Below are 24,206 nucleotides of genomic sequence, written 5' to 3'. Positions count from 1 at the left end.
CAAGTGTTTAGATTTCCATGGAGCAAAAGTAACTTGTATCAAGTTTCTTGCACTAGTATCTTGCCAACAAAAGAATTAACAAGGACAAATAAAATTTATAAATCAACTCCACCACTCAAGCTTTTCTCAGTGATTTCAAGAAAAAAAAAAAAGCATAAAGCAAGGATTTATAAAGAAAGCAGGACTCAAGAGTTTGTTATTTTTATTATTAGAAGAACAGAACTTAAATTTGTAGTGTTCTGTAGATTTTCGATAGAGCACATGGTAAACCATGCCCACTTTGTATTTTAGCCTATCTTTAAAGAAAAACTCAGAGAGACTAAGCAGCCAAAAGAGACCAAGATAAAACTTTCTAGAGAAGTAACATAAGCAATCTACTTTCCATTTCCCTCGCTCTAGGCTCTGAAGGCTGGCTCATAATTCCTGGTTATCCTTCCTCTTTTCCTAATAGATATGATTTTATTCAAAGAAGGATAAAGATTAAAAGAAAACTGGCAGTTTTTCAAACGAAAATAATTCCAAAGCCTCTGCAGCAAGGGAGGTTTTGTTGAATCATGCTTTACTACAAAGTTAAATGCACCAAAAAAAGATACGAGCAATGAACAGTTGAAAATAAAAACATGTGCCAACCTCCCCAATGCAAATGCTTCCATTTCCTTCAGGTTGGGCTCAGGGGACTGAAGCATCTCAATCTCAATTAATGGTGGGACAGCACCACTCCGAACAATATGCACCTACAAAAATCATATTCCAAAGCAGTAAGAGGCAGCATAATGCAGGATGTTGAATAAAAGTTTGGTAATTTCTTGCTTCAAATACGGAACCTATTTCACTCCACCATGCAGTCCGAATCAGTAGCTGCAAATTGCCCAAGCAACAAAGCTGCTACCCTTTGGCTCTCAGAACAGCAGGATCTGTAAAGGCATCCATAAATCTTGTAAGACCAAAACATCAAGGTAAAGGTTGGAGAGAACAAGTATGCTAATTGCAACTCAAATACAGTCATGAGAGTTGAAAAACAAAACATTGCAAAGAGCAAACCGTAAGAAAACAGCAAGTAAAATTGAATGAAATATTAGTACCTCGGTAATCCGATTACAGGTTGTAAAGCTCCAGCAAGCAAACTTCCTTCTTAATTTTAGGGGATGAATGCACCAGATTTTACCAATCACACGGACCCGACAAAAATACTCAATGGGGCAGTAACTGTTTCTGGCCATATAAGTGTTCAAAAAGATGTCCAAATGTAAGTGAATTACTAGAGTTACCGGATAAAATCATAGCCAACCGCTTCAAACCTTAAATTCATAATTTCATAATATAAGCAGTGTGAAAGCAAAGGTTGTATTTATATGAATCATATAAATCAGACAAATCCCACAAACCTGATTTTTGTTGTCATCGTTTTTAAAGGCAATAGTCCGCAGAGCCCCTGTTGCTGCTCTCTGCACCTTCATGACATTGAGTTCAAGCAAATCAACAAGTGATGCGATTCCCGCTTCATGCCTGGATATAACGAAAACATTCAAAGACCTTGATCATCAAAAAATTCAAGAACCACAGCGCTTGATGCTGAAAACATACATGCAGCAATAATTCTCTAGAACGCACACAAATATTAACGAAAAGTTCAAGAATCGAGCATCTGCGTTACCGTTCTTGGCAAGTTCCGAAAGAACTTGTGCTGCGCACTTGGCAGAGGCCCGATCCGCCTCGGTGGACGAGAAAGTGGAGTCGAGGATTGCGACCTGAGCGAGAACATTGCGGACGATATCTTCTTGAGCTTTACCAGTCGACGCAAGGGCGACCGTTCGATCGGCATCGAAATCCTCCGATAACTTCCGCTTGATCGAGTTTATCCTGGCAAAGCTGGTAGGTTTTTCACGCCGATTCTGGTTTCCAGGTCTTCTGTAGATGAGAGAGGGGGGGTAGTACGGAGGTAGATCCGGAGAGCTGGGGAAATGGATTGGGTTTTGAATTTTTCCAAAGCCCGTGCTAACTTGAGCATTCACCGCCACTTTATCGCCCATAAACAGTGAAAAGTGAACCCAAATTTAATTAGAAAAACAAAATAGAATTGAAACATTGATTTGATTTTATTTATATATTGAAATTATAGTCCTTGTGTACTCTTTACCCACTCGTATCTTTGATTTTAATAGAAAAAATAAATTATAGATAAAAATTTTACTTATATCTTGAAATTATAGTCCTTGTGTACTCTTTATCCACTCGTATATTTGATTTTAATAGAAAAAATAAATTATAGGTGAAAACTTTACTTTACTGTGCATGACAAAAAATTGAACTTACGACCTATTGTTATAAATCCCAGCTTATAATGGCCCAATTACTTGACTTATACCTTGGGACAATTTTGTTTATTATCTTGACACGCCATACGTATGTATATATATTTAGAATAATGTTATTTGTACATAATAAGTTTGATAGAATAGTTTACAAGTGTAATTAAATGATGATTTTGCCCCTTTCTTCTCTTTCTCTCTCTCTCTCAATGATCATTTTGTCCATTTTCCCTTCAACAAATATAACAACCAACACCAAGCCCACAACCATAGGGTTCGCTTTAGAACAAAAATAAAGGGAAGGAACGTAAATCCAATCCATTTTCCCAAAGTACCCTTTCGGATCTCTCTCTCTACTCCCCCCCTCTCTCTCTCATCTACAAAAGACATGGAAAGCTACAATCGATGCAAAAGACCTATTAGCTCTACCAGAAGAAACTCAAAGAAGTGGAAGCTATTGGAAGATTTCGATGCCGATCACACGGCCGCCACTGCGTCGACTAGTAAAGTTGAAGAAGATATCGTTAGCGGTGTTCTCACTCAGGTCGCAATCTCGACTCTACTTTCTCGTCCACAGAGGCAAATTGGGCCATTGCCAAGTGCGCAGTACATGTTATTTCAAAACTTGCCAAGAACGATAAAGTAAAGGCTCGATTCTTAAATTTTTCGTTAACATTTGTATGCGTTCTAGAGAATTATCGTTGCATGTATGTAGAACCGTTCCAATAAAGTTGGGGGCTTAAAACGAAAGAATTTGATGAGTCCTTCGAGTATTAAATTTTTTATAAAAAAATAAATAATATATTTTTTATATAAATATTTTATTATTTTATTAAATAAAAAATTAAAATTCAATCAATTACAAAATATAATAATCTCTTAATGATAATAAATTTTCAATTAAAATATAATGTTTCAGAGATAAGAAAAAAAAGCTAAAAAACTTACAATAATAAACAAAAAAAAAAACAAAACTAATTTTTCTTAAAATTTTAAGAAGATCAGTGCTAGTAAAAAATTATACATTTATGATTTATTTTATAGAAAAAAATAAAACAAAACATTAAACTGATAGCATTAAAAAGATAAAATTCACTAATAATGAATAACTTTTTATTCTATAAATATGTGAGTTTTTTGGGATATTAGGATTTAGGAACACACAACAACGGTTAAAAATTAAAAAATGATGAAGGGAATTTTAAAAAATATATATAATGTTTTGTATTTATTTTTTTAATAAAATATTAATTATAAAATATATATATACATAAATATTACAAATTTTTAAAATTTTGGGCCTTGTAATTGTTGGGGGCCTAATGCCATGGCATACATGGCTTAAGGGTTGGCCAGCCTTGCATGTATGTTTTCAGCATTAAGGGCTGTGGTTCTTGAATTTTTTAATGATCAAGGGATCCGATATTTGATGATTTGTTTGTTCGCAACAGAATTTATAAGTATAATTGTTGAATGCGGGGCCGTGCCAGGGCTGGTGAGGCATCTCCAGGCACCGCCGCCGTTGAGAGAAGGCGACAATACTTCGAATCCTTGCGAACATGAGGTCGAGAAAGGAAGCACTTCTAAAATTGGGCTTCTTGCTGTAAAAGTAATGCCACGTACTATATATATTTTTTTAATTTATCTGTTCAGTTCATAAGAATAATTTGTCGTTGGTATTGCATTAATTTGATATTTTTTTAACGCGTAGACAAAACATGTTCACATAAATAATCATTTCACTTACACATACTTATTGATTTCTAGTGATGTACTTGTAATAGAATCAAGTGATTTAGATTTTAGAAAGTTGATTTTGGTTCTTTTTAATATCTGGATTATCTTTTAATTTCCATTGTGATTTGATTTTTAAGTGTACCTAGCTCTTTCAAACCAATAAATCTAAAAGTACTCGCCAATTTTTGGGTCAAAATGTTACACTGCTTGGATTCCCTGTTCTCCTTCTTTTAGTATATTTATACCAAAAGAATTATTGCATATTTGAGTTAATTTTGTGTAGTTATTTAATTATGTTGAGTGCTCTCACTTTTTTTCCCCCTGGTTTAAAGATTTAGCTGAATGATGGTGAAGTGCGTTGTACTGTTTGCATCTTATCCTGAAAACTAGAGGCTGTTAGTTAGTATCATAGTTAATGATTTATTGTGTATTTTCCCCTTGTTTTCAGGAAAATAGTGCCAATGTCTCTTTTGGGGAAACTAGTTTCATATATATCGTGTTGTCTAGTTGCGCTATTAATTTGGCAAGAGAATATTATATCAGCAATCATATGAGAGACTTAGGAATGAATTATTCTCATCAAGGTTTGGAGGATCAGACATGAGTGGGCAATGCCTTCTTGTAACTATTGCAGCCTTTGAGCCAGGCAAATTGGTGTGTGGTGATTTGTATTTAACCTGATTGTGTTGTTTATTTATCACTTGGCCATCAAAACTGTAACGACACATTAGTAGATTTAGACGTTTATTAGTATTTTGATGTGGGTATTAAATTTTTGCTTTTACTAATTAAAGGTTGGAAATATTATTTTGTGTGGAAAAAGTCCAATTGAATTGGGCTATTAAATTTGGCCTAAGCCCATGGGTGGGATGGTATAATTGTGTTTTTGTAATGAAGTGAGTTAGACCAATGGGGTAAAGTTAAATATATATACAAGTTAAAAGAAGAGCCCATTGGGCCTTAATTTAGATGGGGCCTAATTGAGAGAGATTATTTAGTTAGGTCTAAACTCATGTATTTAAGTGGGTTGAATTAAAAAAAATAGGAAAAAAAAGAAAATGGACAAAGTTTAAAATGGAGGGCCTAATTAAGTGTTGTATGTAAGTATTGTGATGGAGGGCAAATTAACAAGTGGTTGAAGCAGGAATCCCACCACTTGTTAATTTGCTTGAATTCAATGACGTGAAGGTGCAGACAGCAGGGGCTCTACAGACTCTTACCTTTGAAAATGATGGAAACTCGTATAAATACAATATTTGCCTTCATACTTATGAAATTATGAAAGCAATCACGCGTATGTTGTGTTGAACATCAAAGCTTTCTTAGCAAGTAACCAAAGTGTGAGACATGAGATGGAAAAATAACGTTAAGAGGGAAATTTGACAAGAAATCATGAATAATTTTTTGGTTAGAATAAATGATTTCTAGATAGATGTGGAATAAATGATCTAATTAGGGAAAATTTCAACCAAAATCATTTGTTTATGATATAATTCATTTTCCAAATCTAAATCATTTGACAATGAACTTATTGATGTCTATTAGTTAAAATTATCAATTAATTAATATAATGATTAATGTGAGTTTGAGTTATAGTTAATTCTTATTTTTTTCTCTAATCATAATCAAATTCAAAAATTTAAAATTTATACCTATTAATTAAACTTTTATATTCAACTCACATTTAAAGATTTATGTCTATTAGTGTCAAATGTTTATCTTATTTGAAATTTAAATATTCATATTATTTAATACTTATGTATATATTCAAAATTCTAATTTAATTGAAGTAAAAGAGATATTCATTTAATTAATTCGATTTAATTTACGGAGACAACCCGATTTGCTGCATTTTAATAAATTTAGCTTATACATTTTAACTTATTTTAAAAATTTGGGTTTATTAAGTTTTAAAATGCCAAGAATTTGTAAAAATAAATTAAATCGATTATTTTCGGCCATGGACAGTACAACGTGAAGCTCATAACTAGGTGAAGTTACAGGCCCGCCCAGCTCAACCTACATAGCCGGGCGAGGTCCACTATCAACGCTATAGGAATGAGCCAACTTACTTAACATTTGAAAAATTAAAAAATACGAGAGGAATATTTAAATTTTGGTATAGGAATACAAGACGTAAATATTTGTTAATATGTTAAATTTTGTCAATTTCATTTACTATAGCATTTGAATCTGATACGTTTGGATTTTAATAGAATCAATAATAAAGATTGCTAATAATTGTTTACTTTGTGTTTGTTATTTTTTTATTGTATATTTATATGTAAAATTATATTTTTTGATTAATTTTTTTATAAAAATTAAATTATACCAACAGTTGTTATAAAACGACTTGAATTAATTTGTTATAAAAGTTTAGAGAGACAATAATATTTATCCTAAAATTCAAATATTTTTAATTATTTTTCATTGAATTAATTGTTAAACATTTGATTTACATAAATCCCTTTAAATTATTAAACACCTAAAAGTTCATTGAAATTTTACAAATATTAATATAACTATCAATTCAGTTAATATAATAATGAAGTTTTAATGATAAACTTGATGATATAATGTTAAATTTTAATTAATAATGTATTGGGATGAATAATATCTCTAATCATCCGAATCTCTTATGAGTTTTATGATTGCTTGATGCCCCTTGAGGAGATTTAGGATTGTTCTTTGTCCCATTTGGATGAATATTTATAGAATAAATTTTAGTTTTTAGTGAATATTTATAGAATAAATTTGGATGAAATCTAGATCTATTAAACACTTAAAACGATTTTTGAAATTTAGTTTTAATTGAATAAATTTTAAACTAAACAAATATTGGTATAGCTATATGTTCAGTTAATATGTTAATGATAATCTTGATGATATAATAAAATGTATTGGGATAAACACTATCTTTATGAATCACAATCTCATGACATTTAGGATGCCATTTGAGAATCTCAATCATAGGAGATCTAGAATTCCAATCTCATGACAATATTTTTAAGAATCCCAATCTCATGACATTTAGGACGCCTCTTTAGAATTCCAATCATAGGAGATTTAGAATTGTTTTATGTCTCTCAATAAATATGTAGGTCCTTAATTTAACTAATAAGGAAAAAAACAAAAACACTATAACTTGATAAGAAATCATGGAGAGCTCTTCAACTAGAATCAAGCAAGTTTGGGAGTGGAATTTCTACAATGAAATGTTATGTATTAATGACAAACTTGATACATATCATACTATAGCGTTTGACACCGAGTTCCCGGGATTCTTGCATCGGACCCCGAGGCACTCTTCTGAAGAGAAAGTATACGAAGATCTTAAGTACAATGTTGACCAGACAAAAATTGTACAACTGGGATTAACATTGTTTGACGATGAAGGCAATATTGGTGGCACTTGGCAAATAAATTTTTATAATTTTGTAGTCAATGAAAGATGTCAAGGTCAATCTTCATTTAAGTCATCGCTGAACAAGGACAATGTTGAGAAAAATGGGAATAATAATTTGAACAAAAAGAACAGAAGAAGAAGGGATGCTGTTGACATGCTACATTTCTCTATTGCGTTTAATGAGATATTATCGAATCATAAGAATCTCAAATGGGTCACATTTCACGGCCTCTACGACTTTGCATATCTTTGGAGGCTTCTAAGTGGGCAGGACTTACCAAATTCGACTTTGGAGTTCTCAGTCATGCTTGGACGTGTTTTTGGATCTGTATACGATGTCAAGTACATGGCTAGATTTTGTGAAGGGCTGATGGATGGTGAACTGGGATTAGAAAAATTATCCAAGATTTTGGAAGTTAAAAGATTGGGTCGTGCTCATCAAGCAGGCTCGGACAGTTTATTGACGGCTAATGTTTTCTTGAGAATGAAGATGGTGTACGGGTTTGAAGAAGAATGCTTCAAGGGTTTTTTGTATGGAATTAGTACAAGAACAGAGACTTCTTGCCCCATATTGGTTCAATTCGGTCTCCCTATGAATTACCATATCATGCAACACCTTTGCGATATGATATCTTTGCCCACCTGTCTTCCATCGCCAGAAAATCTTATCATCGTGCAAGGCCACTACGATATAATGTTGGTACCTGCCATGTTTTGATAAGCCGCTACATAAGCTCTAATGATTTAATTTTCTTGATTATCAAGAAATGTTTATGCTCCTGGATTTTTGAACAGTTATTATATTTTTAAAAATATAAATTTTGTTCTCTTCATGATGTCGTCTATGTAAAAAAAAATTATTTATATATTTTAGTAAATTTAATAGTGTTATTATATTTTAATTTGCCTTAATTATTAAATTTTTAATTTTATTTTAATTTATTCTTTCTTTAAAATTTTTAAAATTTAAAAACTCAAAGCAATTCTGGATATATGTTCGTGCACTTGTATATATACATATACACATTATATATATGTGTATATGTTTATTTACATATAAATATATACATGTGTTTTTTTTTGTATTCATGTATATATATGTGTGTGTTTTATATATAAAATTATATTAAAAAAAAGTTAAAAATGGATTTTATAAATCTGGTCCAAATCTAATAAAATACGAATCTAGTAGGTTCAATCTAATTATAAATGAATTTGAATCGAATTATTAATTACTAAATCTATATCTAATCAATTTGGATTAGATCTAATCCATTTATAGATATTTTTTAATTATTTTAAAAAAATAAATTTAATAGATATTAGAAAGGAAATAAAATCAACAGTTCGTTACATATGTTCCTTTTCCTTTCATTATAAAGTTGGGAAACTGACATAATGCTACCACGTGATTTGTTTTTTTATGTAAATAAAAAATAGATAATATTAACAAATGTTTTAGTGTATTTAATACATTTTATTTTTAAATAAAAAGTATAATTTTACATTATTTTTAGTTATTAAACACTTGAATAAGTTGATAAGAAATATATCAAATTTTAGAATATTTTATTATATAATGTGATATTATTTTGTTTAACTTTTCATTAAGCTATCACCATAGTGGTAGTGTGGTAGCTCAATTGGTGGACACACATCTCTTTTTTTTGATAATAAATTTGACCATAATACAATATTCATAATAATATTATAATAAAGTTAAGGTGATGACTCGCTTACATATATAATTGTTATAAATAATATTAAACAATATTTAAAAGAATAGGATAGTGTCAAAATTATAAATAAAATTAATTAAGTAATGAGAAGAAGAGTGTTGGGGACGGTACTGTGGGCCAAAGCTTCAAGGGGGGCTCCTTTGTGAACGTTGCATCCCGTAACCAACCCCAGGTGGGTCTTTTTTCCATTAAACTAATAATAATATAACTATATATATATATATATATATTATACATCATAGAACGAACCACTTAGCCAGCCACGTGACAACGTACTGTGCCCCTCAAGTTCTAACAGGGGATCTATTGCACCTCTCTCCAAACAGCTAAATTTGTACAGAGGCGGCAATATATTACTTAGACATTAACATATATATATATATATATGTGTGTGCGTGTGTAGGTATAGATGGACTTAGAGGACAACTTTTAGTCGGTTCTTTCTTCCTATTCCTAAATTGATACACTTTTTAAAAAAAAAATAATTTTTCTTTTAGTTTTTCAAAGGATATTTTCAAAATAAAAAAAATTCTTCCATTAATCAACCAAAAGCAAATTATATATATATATGTATATATGTTTGTATTTCAAAATATTAAGCAAGACCTGTCCAGAATAGCTTTTTTTAAAAAAATTAAAAACTTTAAAGAAAGAATAAATTGAAATAAAATAAAAAATTTAATAGTTAAAGCAAATTAAAATATAATAACACTTTTGCATTTATTAAAATATATAAACAATTTCTTTTTTACATAGACAACATGAAGAGAATAAAATTTATGTTTTTAAAAATTTAATAATTGTTCAAAAATACATGAGCACAAACATTTCTTGATAATCAAGAAAATTAAATTATTAAAACTTGTGTCGTAACATATCAAAAAAAGGCAGGTACCATCATTATATCGTAGGGGCATTGCATGATGATAAGATTTTCTGGCAATGGAAGACAAGTGGGCAAAGACATCGCATTGCAAGGACGTTGCATGATATGATAATTCACAGGGAGATCGAATCGAACCAGTATGGGGCAAGAAGTCTTTATTCTTGCATTAATCCCATACAAAAAACCCTTGAAGCATTCTTCTTCAAACCCGTACACCATCTTTATTCTCAAGAAAACACCAGCCGTCAATAAACTGTCTGAGCCCGCTTGATGAGCACGACCCAGTCTTTCAACCTCCAAAATATTGGATAACCTTTCTAAACCCAATTCACCATCCATCAACCCTTCGCAAAATCTAGCCATGTACTTGACATCGTACACAGATCCAAAAACACGTCCAAGCATGACCGAAAACTCCGAAGCCGAATTTGGTAAGTCTTGCCCATCTAAAAGCCTCCAAAGATATGCAAAGTCGTAGAGACCGTGAAATGTGACCCATTTGAGATCCTTATGATTCGACAGCATCTCGTTAAACACAATAGAGAAATGTAACATGTCAACTGCATCTCTTCTTCTCCTGTTCTTTTTGTTCAAACTATCATTCTCATTTTTCTCAACATTGTCCTTGTTTGGCGATAACTGAAATGAAGATTGACCTTGACAGCCCTCCTTGACTACAAAATTATAAAAATTTACTTGCCAAGTGCCACCAATATTGCCTTCATCGTCCAATAACGTTAATCCTAGTTGTACAATTTTTGTTTGGTCAACATTGTACTTGAGATCTTCGTATACTTTCTCTTCAGAAGAGTGCCTCGGGGTCCGATGCAAGAATCCCGAGAACTCAGTGTCAAATGCTATAGTATGATACGTATCAAGTCTGTCATTAATACATAACATTTCATTGTAGAAATTCCACTCCCAAACTTGCTTAATTCTAATCGAAGAGCTCTCCATGATTTCTTATCAAATTTACTAGCTCACAGTATTTTTGCTTTTTTTCTTGTTAGTTAGATTAAAAGCCTCCTTATTTATAAAAGGACAAAATAATTCTAAATCTCCTAGGATTGAGATTCTCAAGCAGCATCCTAAATGTCATGAGATTGGGATTCTAAGAGATATTGTCATGAGATTGGAATTCTATATCTCTTCCGATTGAGATTCTCAAAGATAGTGTTTATCCCAATACATTATTACTTAAAGTTTATATTATATCATCAAGATTACCATTAAAACATCATTAACATATTAACTCTAACATAAAGTTATACTAATATTTGTTTAGTTTAAAATTTTGTTTAATTAAAACTAAATTGTAAAATTCCAATGAATTTTTAAGTGTTTAACAGATCTGGATTTGATTCAAATTTATTACATAAATATTCACTAAAAAATAATTTTTTTGATTTTTAAAAAAGGACAGAACAATCCTAAATCTCCACAAACGGGCATCAAGCAATCATAAAACTCATAAAATTGGAATCATTAGAGATATTGTTCATCCTAATACATTATTAATTAAAATTTATTATATCATCAAGATTATCATTAAAACTTCATTATCATATTAAGTCAACGTATAGCTACATTAAAATTTATCTAGTTTAAAATTTTGTTTAATTAAAACTAAATTATGAATTTTTAGGTGTTTAATAATTTAAAAGAATTAAAGTAAATCAAATGTTTAACAATTAATTCAATGAAAAATAATTTAAAATATTTAAATTTTAAGATAAATACTATTGTCTCACTAAACCTTTATAACAAATTAATTCAAGTCATTTTATAACAATTATTTATTTATTTAAAATTAAAATAAGTTGACTTATAACCATCTCAACTCAAAAGAATAGGATAGTGTCAAAATTATAAATAAAATTAATTAAGTAATGAGAATAAGAGTGTTGGCGTCGTACTATGGGGAAGGAATGGGGGGCCAAAGCTTCAAGGGGGGCTCCTTTGTGAACGTTGCCACTCGTAACCCCAGATGGGTCTTTTCTCCATTAAACTAATAATAATATAACTGTTAACTTGAGTGGCGGGGGGGGGACCTACTGTGCCCTCAAGTTGTAACAGGGGATCTATTGCACCTCTTAAATTAAGATTTTTTTGAACCCATCATGCCATTTAAAGAGAGTGAGTAATAAAATAAATCTCTCCAAACAGCTACATTTGTACAGAGGCAGCCATATATCAGTTAGACATTAACATATATATATATATATATATATATGTGTGTGTAGGCATAGATGGACTTAGAGAAGACAACTTATTAGTCGGTTCTTTCTTCCTATTCCTAAATTGATAACACTTTTTTTAAAAAAAATAATTTTTCTTTTAGTTTTTCAAAAGGATATTTTCAAAGTAAAAAAAATTCTTCCATTAATCAACCAAAAGCAAATTATATGTATATGTATATATGTTTGTATTTCAAAATATTAAGCAAGACCTGTCCAGAATAGCTTTTTTAAAAAAAAAAATTTAGAAACTTTAAGGATAGAATAAATTGAAATAAAATTAAAAATTTAATAGTTTTTTTTAGGTCAAAATAAATTTAATAGTTAAGACAAATTAAAATACAATAACACTATTGCATTTACTAAAATATATAAACAATTTTTTTTACATAAACGACAACACGAAAAGAACAAAATTTATATTTTTAAAAATTTAATAATTGTTCAAAGATACATAATCACAAACATTTCTTGATAATTAAGAAAATTAAATCATTAGAGCTTGTGTAGCAGCTTATCAAAATAGGGCAAGTACCAACATTATATCATAGAGGTGTTGCACAATGATAAGATTTTCTGGCAATGAAAGACAGGTGGGCAAAGACATCGCATTACAAAGGCGTTGCATGATATGGTAATTCACAGGGAGACCGAACCGAACCAGTATGGGGCAAGAAATCTCTATTCTTGTATTAATCCCATACAAAAAACCCTTGAAGCATTCTTCTTCAAACCCGTACACCATCTTCATTCTCAAGAAAACAGCAGTCGTCAATAAACTGTCCGAGCTCGCTTGATGAGTACGACCCAGTCTTTCAACCTCTAAAATCTTCGATAACCTTTTTAACCCCAGTTCACCATCTATTAGCCCGTCGCAAAATTTAGCCATGTACTTGACATCGTACACAAATCCAAAAATACGTCCAAGCATGACCGCGAACTCTGAAGTCGAATTTGACAAGTTCTGCCCACCTAAAAGCCTCCAAAGATATGCAAAGTCGTAGAGGCCGTGAAATGTGACCCATTTGAGATCCTTATGATTCGAAAGTATCTCGTTAAACACAATAGAGAAATGTAACATGTCAACTACATCCCTTCTTCTCCTGCTCTTTTTGTTCAAACTATCATTCCTATTTTTCTCAACATTGTCCTTGTTTGGCGATGAATGGAATGAAGATTGACTTTGACAGCCCTCGTTGACTACAAAATTATAAAAATTTACTTACCAAGTGCCACCAATATTGCCTTCATCGTCAAATACCGTTAATCCCAATTGTACAATTTTTGTCTAATCAACATTATACTTAAGGTCTTCGTATACTTTCTCTTCAGAAGAGTGCCTCGGGGTCCAATGCAAGAATTCCAGGAACTCGGTATCAAATGCTATAGTATGATACGTATCAAGTCTGTCATTAATACATAACATTTCATTGTAGAAATTCAACTCCCAAACTTGCTTAATTCTAATCGAAGAGCTCTCCATGATTTCTTATCAAATTTACTAGCTCGTAGTGTTTTTGTTTTTTTTCCTTGTTAGTTAGATTAAGGGCCTATATTTATAGAGGAAAATAAAACAATTCTAAATCTCTTACGAATGAAATTCTCAATGAGCATCCTAAATGTCATAAGATTGGGATTCTAAGAGATATTGTCATGAGATCGGAATTTTAAATCTCCTCACATTGAGATTCTTAAAGGACATCTAGAATGTCATGAGATTGAGATTCTTAAAAATAGCGTTCATCCCAATACATTATTAATTAAAATTTATATTATATCATCAAGAATATCATTAAAACATCATTAACATATTAACTCAACATATAGATATACTAATATTTGTTTAGTTTAAAATTTTCTTTAATTAAAACTAAATTGTAAAATTCCAATGAACTTTTAAGTGTTTAACAAATCTAGATTTGATCCAAATTTATTATATAAATATTCACTAAAAAATATTTTTTTCATTTTTAAAAAGGAACAATCCTAAATCTCCTCAAGCGGGCATCCAGCAATCATAAAACTCATAAGATTGGGATCATTAGGGATAATGTTCATCCCAATACATTATTAATTAAAATTGAACATTATATCATCAAGATTATAATTAAAACTTCATTATCATATTAACTCAACGTATTGCTATATTAATATTTGTCTAGTTTAAAATTTTACTTAATTAAAACTAAATTATGAATTTTTAGGTGCTTAATAATTTAAAAGAATTAAAGTAAATGAAATGTTTAACAATTAATTCAATGAAAAATAATTTAAAATATTTGAATTTTAAGATAAATACTATTGTCTCTCTAAACCTTTATAACAAATAAATTAAAGTCGTTTTAGAACAACTATTGCTATAATTTAATTTTTATAAAAAATTTCATCAAAAATATAATTTTACATATAAATATATAATAAAAAAAATAACAAATATAAAGTAAACAATTATTAGCAATCTATCTTCATTATTGAATCTATTAAAATCAAAACATATCAGATTCAATCTAATTATAAATGAAATTGAATGAAGTTATTAATTATTGAATCTTTATCTAATGACTTTAGGGAAGATTGAGTTTTAATTTAAATGTACATGTGTAGGTATATATAGACTTAGACATAAACCTAGAAAATTAGTACTATATATATACTATACACATACATGTCAAGTGAGTTAGGTTCGCTGCATTGGCACCCAAATATAGTGACAAATGAGCAAGAGTCCTCGCATTTGCTTGAACGAATGCGGGTAAAGAACTTAGTCCAAATAAAAAATAAAATTAAAATCATAGATTAAGAATTGAGTCATGGAACATAAGAATATTAACAGAAAAATTTATAGAAGTGGTAGATGTGATAATTAGAAGAAAGATTAATATTATGTGCTTTTAAGAGATGAGATGGGTAGGAAAAAAAAATAAAAACTTTATCAAAAATTGAATATAAAATATAGTACCTAGAAAATGATCGAACGAAAAATGAAGTGTAAATTATTATGGATAAAAACTTAGTAGATGAGGTAGTGAATGTGAAGAGAATAAGATATATGATTATTATGGTGAATGTTGGTTTAGGAAGAATGACTATGAATATCTTTAGTACATATGTACCACAATTCGGGTTAGGTGAGGAGATAAAAGCAAAATTCTATAAAGACCTAGAGTTATGAGTTTTAGGATTGCTTGATACCCTCTAATAAATAAGCAAACCTTCAATTTAGGAGATTTAATATATAATGTTAAATTTTAATTAATAATGTATTAAAAAATATTATTTATAAAAATATCAATCCTAGAAGATTTAGGATTGTTCCGTGCCGTTCCATAAATTAGCATGCCCTCAATCTAACAAAGAAAGAAAAAAAAAACGCTGCAACCTAAAAAATTTGATAAAAAAGCATGGAGGGCTTTTCGATTAGAATCAAGCAACAAGACATGTGTCACGACTCTAGGGGAGAAATATGTAATATTGTAAAAGTTAGGGTTAACGGAGAATTAAAAGAACTACTAAGCAAGCTGTAAACGGGTAATCCGTTGGGTAGTTGGAGTGGTTGAGCTAGCTAGAGGCCTTATAAAGCAAGGGTCTACGGCATTAGAGGGTATCTTGGAAGTTAATAACAAATTCACTCTCTTTCTTGATTCTATCTTCTTTCTCCTATCTGTTATTCTCTTCTTTCTATCATTCTTACGTCTGAATTCTACCGATTTTGCAAGCCCTATTCTTAGGGCTTGACAAAATGTTGAAGGCGGGAATTGGTTAAATGAATAATCAATTCCTCTCTTTCTTGATACTCTCTCTCTTTTTTCTTCCTTATTTCTCTCTCTCTTTTCTCTCTGTTTCTATCTCTCTCACTCGTTCTTACATTCTGTAGTTACTAAAATTGCCAGCCCTAATTCAAGGGCTTGACAAAATGGTATTAGAGCCATGCAATCCTTGGCTGTGAATTTGTTTCAACTTGGGCAGAACCTTTAACCTGTGCATTGAGGGTTTGATCCGACACAAAACCAACAGTGTCAGAAGTGACCGAGCTGCAAAAAGCAGGCCAACGAAGTTAATTCTGCAGACGACGGCTCGAAATTGAAGTTGCAGTAGAGCGCGTGCAAGCAAGGTCAGGCATTCTGGGGTGCCAAATTGAACGAGTCATAGGTGGCGACTCAAGAAGTAGTAAATTTTGGTGATAACAAAAATTATAGAGTAGACATTCAAGATTCAGCCAATTTCAAGAGGGTCAGTGATTGGGTAAGGAGACAACTAGAGCCATACTTTAGACATAGAGACAATTATAGCCCCAACCATCAATGTAAGAGACAACTAATGTACATGGAGAGCTATGATGGGAAAAATGAAAAAGAAGAGAATGTCTTCCATGAAGAAACAGGTGAGTGCAAGATGATTATCGGGGAGGAATCACAGCTGCATTCTATACGGACTGAAGTGTTTGAAGAAAAGGTTGAGGCAGCGACAGAACTCAAAAGGGAAAAGAAAAATAGTAAGCAAGTATTGAAGGCGGGAACTGGTTGAATCAATAATCAATTTCTCTCTTTCTTGATACTTTCTCTCTCTTTTCTTCCTTATTTCTCTCTGTTTCTATCTCTCTCACTCGTTCTTACATTCTGTAGTTATTGAAATTGCTAGCCCTAATTCAAGGGCATGACAACATGCTATTCCATTCATGGGATATCTTAATTTTGCCAAGAAAATGAGAGCAAGGTAGGAAGAGACGAGACAATTATGAGAAAACCTTTTTTTTTAATCTAATATTTTTGGACTTCGGATTTTATTAGGGATACGTTGTTCTAGGTGAGCACGTGCTGAACGGTTGGCAGGCATGCAACCAAAACCTAACCCCAAACCCGGATATTAATCAGTGTTTCTAAGTTTTAACCCCACAATTAATTCAGTATAAACAGCAAAAGAAAAGAGTAACAACCAGAAAAAAAAAAGGAAAAAGAAACTCACCCGTCCATGGATTTTCTCCTCCAATCTTCTTATAGTCTTGGCTGTACGATCCTTGTTTGGCTGCAAGGAAAAAAGAAAAAAATTTCCATCTTGAATTATAATTTATAATCTTAAATGGCACATTGAAGTGAAGTGATAAAGTACTTGCACAAAAAGTCTCCATCTTGAAACTTCTGAAAGCCTCCAAACATAAAAAAATCAGCAACATTATCCTGAAAGATTGTTACTAGAAAGTTAATAATGACAATTTTCAACTGAATTTTTGGCACCAAAATGTCATGCTAAAATTCAGATTCAGTTTTTATATAACAATAAAAGTCACATGCCTCAATCAAACTAGGCGAGGTCAGGTACAAGAATTCTAAAACTCTGGGTCTAGCCATCTCTATCCATAGCCACATCCCAAATTCAGTTTTTATATTATCCAAATAAATTTTTACCTCGTCATCTGCAAGTCCATAAAGAGCAAAAGCAGCATTATGTTGTGCAGATCCATTTTTTTTTTAATCAAGAAGCTTCAGTAATGGCACAATACCACTGCCATGGGCAATCCCAGCTTGATTATGAGTATCCTTAAAAGGACAGCATCTCATTGCAACCAATAAAACACAATTTTTCAACTTCGCAGGCGGGACAAAATGGATAGCAACTGTTTAGATTTCCAAGGAGCAAAAGTAACTTGTATCAAGTTTCTTGCACTAATATCTTGCCAACAAAAGAATTAACAAGGACAAATAAATTTTATAAATCAACTCCACCACTCCACCACTCAAGCTTTTCCCAGCGATTTCAAGAAAAAAAAAAAGTACAAAGCAAGGATTTATAAAGAAAGCAGGACTCTTAAGAGTTTGTTATTTTTATTATTAGAAGAACAGAACTTAAATTTGTAGTGTTCTGTAGATTTTCGATAGAGCAATTGGTAAACCATGCCCACTTTGTATTTTAGCCTATCTTTAAAGAAAAACTCAGAGAGACTAAGCAGCCAAAAGAGACCAAGATAAAACTTTCTAGAGAAGTAACATAAGCAATCTACTATCCATTTCTCTCGCTCTAGGCTCTGAAAGCTGGTTCATAATTCCTGGTTATCCTTCCTCTTTTCCTAATAGATATGATTTTATTCAAAGAAGGATAAAGATTAAAAGAAAACTGGCAGTTTTTCAAACGAAATAATTCCAAAGCCTCTGCAGCAAGGGAGGTTTTGTTGAATCATGCTTTACTACAAAGTTAAATGCACCAAAAAAAGATACGAGCAAAGAACAGTTGAAAATAAAAACATGTGCCAACCTCCCCAACGCAAATGCTGCCATTTCCCTCAGGTTGGGCTCAGGGGACTGAAGCATCTCAATCTCAATTAATGGTAGGACAGCACCACTCTGAACAATATGCACCTACAAAAATCATATTCCAAAGCAGTAAGAGGCAGCATAATGCAAGATGTTGAATAAAAGTTTGGCAATTTCTTGCTTCAAATATACCTATTTCACTCCACCTTGCAGTCCGAATCAGTAGCTGCAAATTGCCCAAGCAACAAAGCTGCAACCCTTTGGCTCTCAGAACAGCAGGAACTGTAAAGGCATCCATAAATCTTGTAAGACCAAAACATCAAGGTAAAGGTTGGAGAGAACAAGTACGCTAATTGCAACTCAAATACAGTCATGAGAGTTGAAAAACAAAACATTGCAAAGAGCAAACAGTAAGAAAACAGCAAGTAAAATTGAATGAAATATTAGTACCTCGGTAATCCGATTACAGGTTGTAAAGCTCCAGCAAGCAAACTTCCTTCTTAATTTTAGGGGATGAATGCACCAGATTACCAATCACACGGACCCGACAAAAATACTCAGTGGGGCAGTAACTGTTTCTGGCGATATAAGTGTTCAAAAAGATGTCCAAATGTAAGTGAATTACTAGAGTTACCGGATAAAATCATAGCCAACCGCTTCAAACCTGAAATTCATAATTTCATAATATAAGCAGTGTGAAACCAAACGTTGCATTTATATGAATCATATAAATCAGAGAAATCCCACAAACCTGATTTTTGTTCTCATCGTTTTTAAAGGCAATAGTCCGCAGAGCCCCTGCTGCTGCTCTCTGCACCTTCATGACATTGAGTTCAAGCAAATCAACAAGTGATGCGATTCCCGCTTCATGCCTGGATAGAACGAAAACATTCAAAGACCTTGATCATCAAAAAATTCAAGAACCACAGCGCTTGATGCTGAAAACTACATGCAGCAATAATTCTCTAGAACGCACACAAATATTAACGAAAAGTTTAAGAATCGAGCCTCTGCGTTACCGTTCTTGGCAAGTTCCGAAAGAACGTGTGCTGCGCACTTGGCAGCAGCCCGATCCGCCTCGGTGGACGAGAAAGTGGAGTCGAGGATTGCGACCTGAGCGAGAACATCGCGGACGATATCTTCTTGAGCTTTACCAGTCGACGCAATGGCGACCGTTCGATCGGCATCGAAATCCTCCGATAGCTTCCGCTTAATCGAGTTTCTCCTGGCAGAGCTGGTAGGTTTTTCACGCCGATTCTGGTTTCCATGTCTTCTGTAGATGAGAGAGAGGGGGCGGGGGGGGGGGGTTAGTACAGAGGGAGACCCGGAGGCGTAGTTTGAGGAAATGGATTGGGTTTAGAGAAATTCTATTGGCACCTACTATTTTTTAAATTTTTTGCTTTTCATAGTTACATTTTAAGATATTTAAAATATTTTTTAAAAAAACTCATTTTTACACTCAGAGCCACTTTCTCTCTCAATCTATTACCCGTCAATCATATCCGGCCACTCACCTATTCATAACGAAGACAATTCAACAAAAAACACCAGATCCAATACAGTCGAACATAAAAAAAATAGATGAGAATATAAGAATAGAAAAACACACACACATATATATATACATGTCTACATTGCATATACAAACATAAATATATGTATATACACACACATATATATATAGGAAATGACGGCCATAGCCACCAGAGGTGCCGACCTTTACAGCCCCCCGAACCGTGGGGTTCGGGGCACCTTGAAGGTCCCTGAACCCCAGGGTTCAGCGGGCTGTGAAGTTCAGCACCTCTGGTAGTTATGCCCGTCGTTTCCTGTATATATATGTGTGTATGTGTATGTATGTGTATGTTTGCGTGTATATATGAATATATGTGTAATACCCCATGTTCGTATAAGGTTGCCACGTAATTTTAATAGGTTTAGAATACCGAAAAAATTAATTTGATAGCAGTTATAAGTACCGAATCAACTGTAGGGAATGCCTTGGAGTGAAATTGTCTAAGAAAAATGATATGGTTTCAACGAGCGTTCCGAAATAGGATTTATGGTATCAAAAGAAATCGAATCAGGAACAATTTTTGGTACAACTAAAATACAGCTACTAATTAGGCTGTAAAACCAAATTGTCGTAAGGGACTCTTGAAAAATCAACGGAACCCTAGAGGGGCTCCGGTTTTATGTAAGAATCAACCCTTCAGTAGTTTCGAGATGAAACGATAGCTCGGTGAAGACACTGAGACAAAATCGTCCAAATCGAGTAACCTTAAAGTTATTAATTATAGATTTTCAGTATTAAAATGCAATTTAATTCAGCGGGGCGTATTTTGCTATTAAGAAAATTATTCAAGTGATATTATGAGAAAATTAAGATTTAAAACATAATTATATATATGTATTAATATAATATAAGATATATAAATATATATATGTATATATGTACACGCATGGCAGAGACCATGCCTCTGTAAAATGCAACCCATGCCTTTTTTAAGTCCATGCCCTGTAACCTTTACCCATGCCCTGTTGCAATCAGCCATGCCTCTGCAAATGGTGGCCATGTCTCTGCCAAATCTTGGCTACTAATAAAGTGATCTTCACGCATTAAGGGGATTTGAGGTATGGCCATGGCAGTAGAAATGCCTATAAATAGGGAAAGAAACCGTGGAGCTGAAAGCAAATTAAGGGAAGGAAAATTAAGAGAGACAGAGAGAAGCTGAGAGAGAGATCGCGAGAGGGAGAGAGGCTGGTCGGAGAAGCGGCAGGCGGCTGCCATAGCCGCATCCAAGCTTCCAACAAGCTCGGCCATGGCAACCGAGCGAAGGAGCACCCGCAAGCTGGAGAAGCAACAGTGCGCGGAAGAGTTGCAGGTGGTGGCGCGAAGCAGGGGCAGCCCTCGATGGAGGCTGGCAAGGCGAGGCCAAAGGCGGCCAAGCCAGCCGCATGGCAGTCGCTGCAAGCAGCAGCGGCAGGGGCGGCGCGCGGGCGCTGCAGCACGCGGAGGAGGTTGTGGCGGCGACGGCTCGCGGCAGAGAGCACAGCTGAGGGCAGCGCCAGCAGCAGCGAGGGCGACCGCGATGGCTGGCGACGCTGGCCGAGGCAGTGGCTGGCGGTGGCTGGGCGCGCGCAGGGGCTGCGCGAAGAAGACAGCGAACAAGAAGAAGAAGAGAAGGAAGAAGAAGAAAAAGAAGAAGAAGAAAGAAAGAAAGAAGAAAAGAAAGAAGAGGAAATGAAGAAGAGAAGTTGCAGGTGCGTGAAGGGAATGAGGAAGATGAACAGTAAGAAGAAAAGAGAAAAAGAAAAATAGAAAAGAAAAAGAAAGAAAATTGGGAAAAATGCTGAAAAGTCCTAGAAAAATCCTGAAAAATAAGAAATGAAGATGTAATGACATCCCAGAGATTTTGGCAAGAGAAACGGCTCGGACACGCATTTCGAGAATGTGGCACGCATATCGAGGAAACCGAAGATGCTAAGCCAAGGTGAGTAAAATTCTCTAGAAAATTTCAAAAATTCCAAAATATTATTTTATGAATTTTTGTAGTGAAATATTTGAGAAAATATTTTTAGAAATATTTAATTTGGAATTATTGAGGGAAAATAGGAAGAAATAGAGAGAAAATTATAGAAAATGCCAGAAATTATGGAAAAATAGGTTTTAATGTTTATTTAAATAATTATGGTGATTAGGATACTTTGAGTCTGAAGTTGAAGAGATTGGTACAAATTTTGAGGTTGGCACGCAAATCGAGGCAAGGCACGGATATCGAGGTAGCCCGATAAGCTTAAGAAGGTAAGTGGTACTCCCCTATTAAAGTTAGTTTTATGGAAAATGCTTAGTTTATGTTCCTCGAAAATGTTTTCATCATATTGACATGCCCTGATATGTATCCAACACGTAGACTGCATCCATGACATGACTATGAAATGCATAAATACACGTTGATATCATTGATCACTCGTATTTGAGGCCGTAGGGAGTACGAACTAGCACCGCTACTTTACCAAGGGTGCACCCATACACCTCGGCTTCGAAAGAAGGGGGCCGCTAAAATGGTAGGTAACATAAGGGGTGCAGTTGACACCTACGAGGTAAGACATTGCATACACATATGACATAGCATTATATACCCTTACTTAGATGATTCATCATCTAACTTGGGTTTTGCCCCTAGAATATTCAAACGTTCCAAGTGGAGATTGTAGCAGATTCAAGGATAAATGAGGCATGAAACGACACTTATCAGAGTACATAAAGAATGAAATGTATGTAGCTCATGTATTCTGAATGTTTTGAGAAATGTTGAAGATGTAAGATTTTATTTATGATTTATGTTAAGATATCAGGTTTCGATCTTTGCTTCCGCATTTGATATGTATAGTGATTCTTTTTCGAGATTACTGTATGAGAATTTTGGGGCGAATTTGAGGAATGATGCAGTGTTTGAAAGAAAAATTTATTGTCCCGGAATTGTCCCAAATCATAACGCACCCGAAAAGAAAGAAAAAAAAAAACGGGGCGTTACAATATGTATCTATCGTGATTTTATTTGTTGATGTATTTCGGAAGTGTGATAAAATAGGGTATTTTTGAAAAAATAAAAAAATTAGTTGTAGTGAGTTATCACATGACTGGAAGAAAAATCTAAAATTTTAATGATTGCGAAGAGCAAAAATGTAGCTGCGAGTAGAATTTCCCTCAGGTTTAGGTTTCTTTCCTTGGTTCATGTTTTGAAGCGAACCTTGTGGTTGTGGGCTTGGTGTTGGTTCTTGTATTGGGTGGATTATTTCGGAGCACAATTAGACTACCCGCCTGCTTATGAGTTTTAGTGAAAGTAACTTGCGCTCCCACCACTTCACTTTTCCAAAACCCGTGTTAACTTGCTCATTCGCCGCCACCTTATTGCCCATAAACAATGAAAAGAGACCCCTAAATGCCGAAGTGAACCCAAATTTAGAAAAACAAAATGGAATTGAATATTGATTTGATTTTGTTTATTATCTTGGGATTATCGCCCTTACGTACTCTTCCGCTACTTGTATCCTCGATTTCAATAGAATAGGTAAATTACAAATGAAAACTTTATCTTATTGCACATGACAAAAAATTGAACTAACAATCTACTGTTACAAATCCCAACTTATCATGACCCAATTACTGGACCTATGCCCTGGGGCGATTTTGTTTATTATCTTGACACGCCAGATGTATGTATATATATTTAGAATAATTCTATTTGTACAAAATAAGTTTGACATAATAGTTTACAGGTGAAATTAAATGACAATTTTGCCCATTTCTCCCCTTTCAATGACCATTTTATCCCTTCCCCCTCCAACAACCTCTCATCTCTCTTCCCCTTCTCTTGTCGCTATCGCCGCATCTTCGCCACTACAACTGACCATTAGTTGCCAACCTCTCGTTTCCATTCTTTGCCTCAGCCGCCTCACATCATCTCGCCGCTTTCGCCTTGCCTCCTTTTTCCCTGTAACCTCACCTCTTCACCGCTGCATCCTCAAGTAACCAGTTACTGGAAGATGCAGTGATAAGGTAACGAGGTTGCAGCGGTGAGAGAAGGCGAGGCGGCAGCGACGAGAAGAGGCGAGGCGATTGCAAGAGTAAGTGAGGCAGTTAAGG

General features: G+C 33.5%; 2 protein-coding genes across 7 annotated transcripts in view; both read right to left on the bottom strand.

The window, feature by feature from the left end:
- Positions 1-24,206, bottom strand: part of LOC127814150 (putative CCR4-associated factor 1 homolog 8) — a 113,481-nt gene that overhangs the window by 76,381 nt on the left and 12,894 nt on the right. For 2 of the 5 annotated variants that reach the window (XM_052355436.1, XM_052355438.1), the window contains exon 2: positions 1,269-1,298. In XM_052355436.1, the coding sequence (XP_052211396.1) occupies positions 1,269-1,281 (13 nt within the window). In that variant the 5' untranslated portion in view covers positions 1,282-1,298. Of the gene's footprint in view, positions 1-631; positions 735-838; positions 915-1,082; positions 1,129-1,268; positions 1,299-17,276; positions 17,337-17,424; positions 17,489-18,560; positions 18,665-18,765; positions 18,842-19,009; positions 19,056-19,193; positions 19,224-19,310; positions 19,432-24,206 lie in introns of all 5 variants that reach the window. The other 3 variants (XM_052355437.1, XM_052355434.1, XM_052355439.1) reach the window with 3 other exon arrangements.
- LOC127814153 (ARM REPEAT PROTEIN INTERACTING WITH ABF2-like) overlaps positions 10,618-24,206 on the bottom strand; it is a 43,497-nt gene continuing 29,908 nt past the window's right edge. Inside the window, exon 6 of one of the 2 annotated variants that reach the window (XM_052355443.1) lies at positions 10,618-10,751. The gene's annotated coding sequence lies outside the window, so the exon portion shown is untranslated. Of the gene's footprint in view, positions 10,752-10,822; positions 10,958-24,206 lie in introns of those variants that run through there. The other variant, XM_052355442.1, reaches the window with a different exon arrangement.

The sequence above is a fragment of the Diospyros lotus genome, chromosome 12, assembly GCF_014633365.1.
Source record: "Diospyros lotus cultivar Yz01 chromosome 12, ASM1463336v1, whole genome shotgun sequence".
NCBI lineage: Eukaryota > Viridiplantae > Streptophyta > Magnoliopsida > Ericales > Ebenaceae > Diospyros > Diospyros lotus.
Note: the sequence above shows the minus strand (reverse complement) of the source record. Positions and strands in the feature narration are given on the sequence as shown.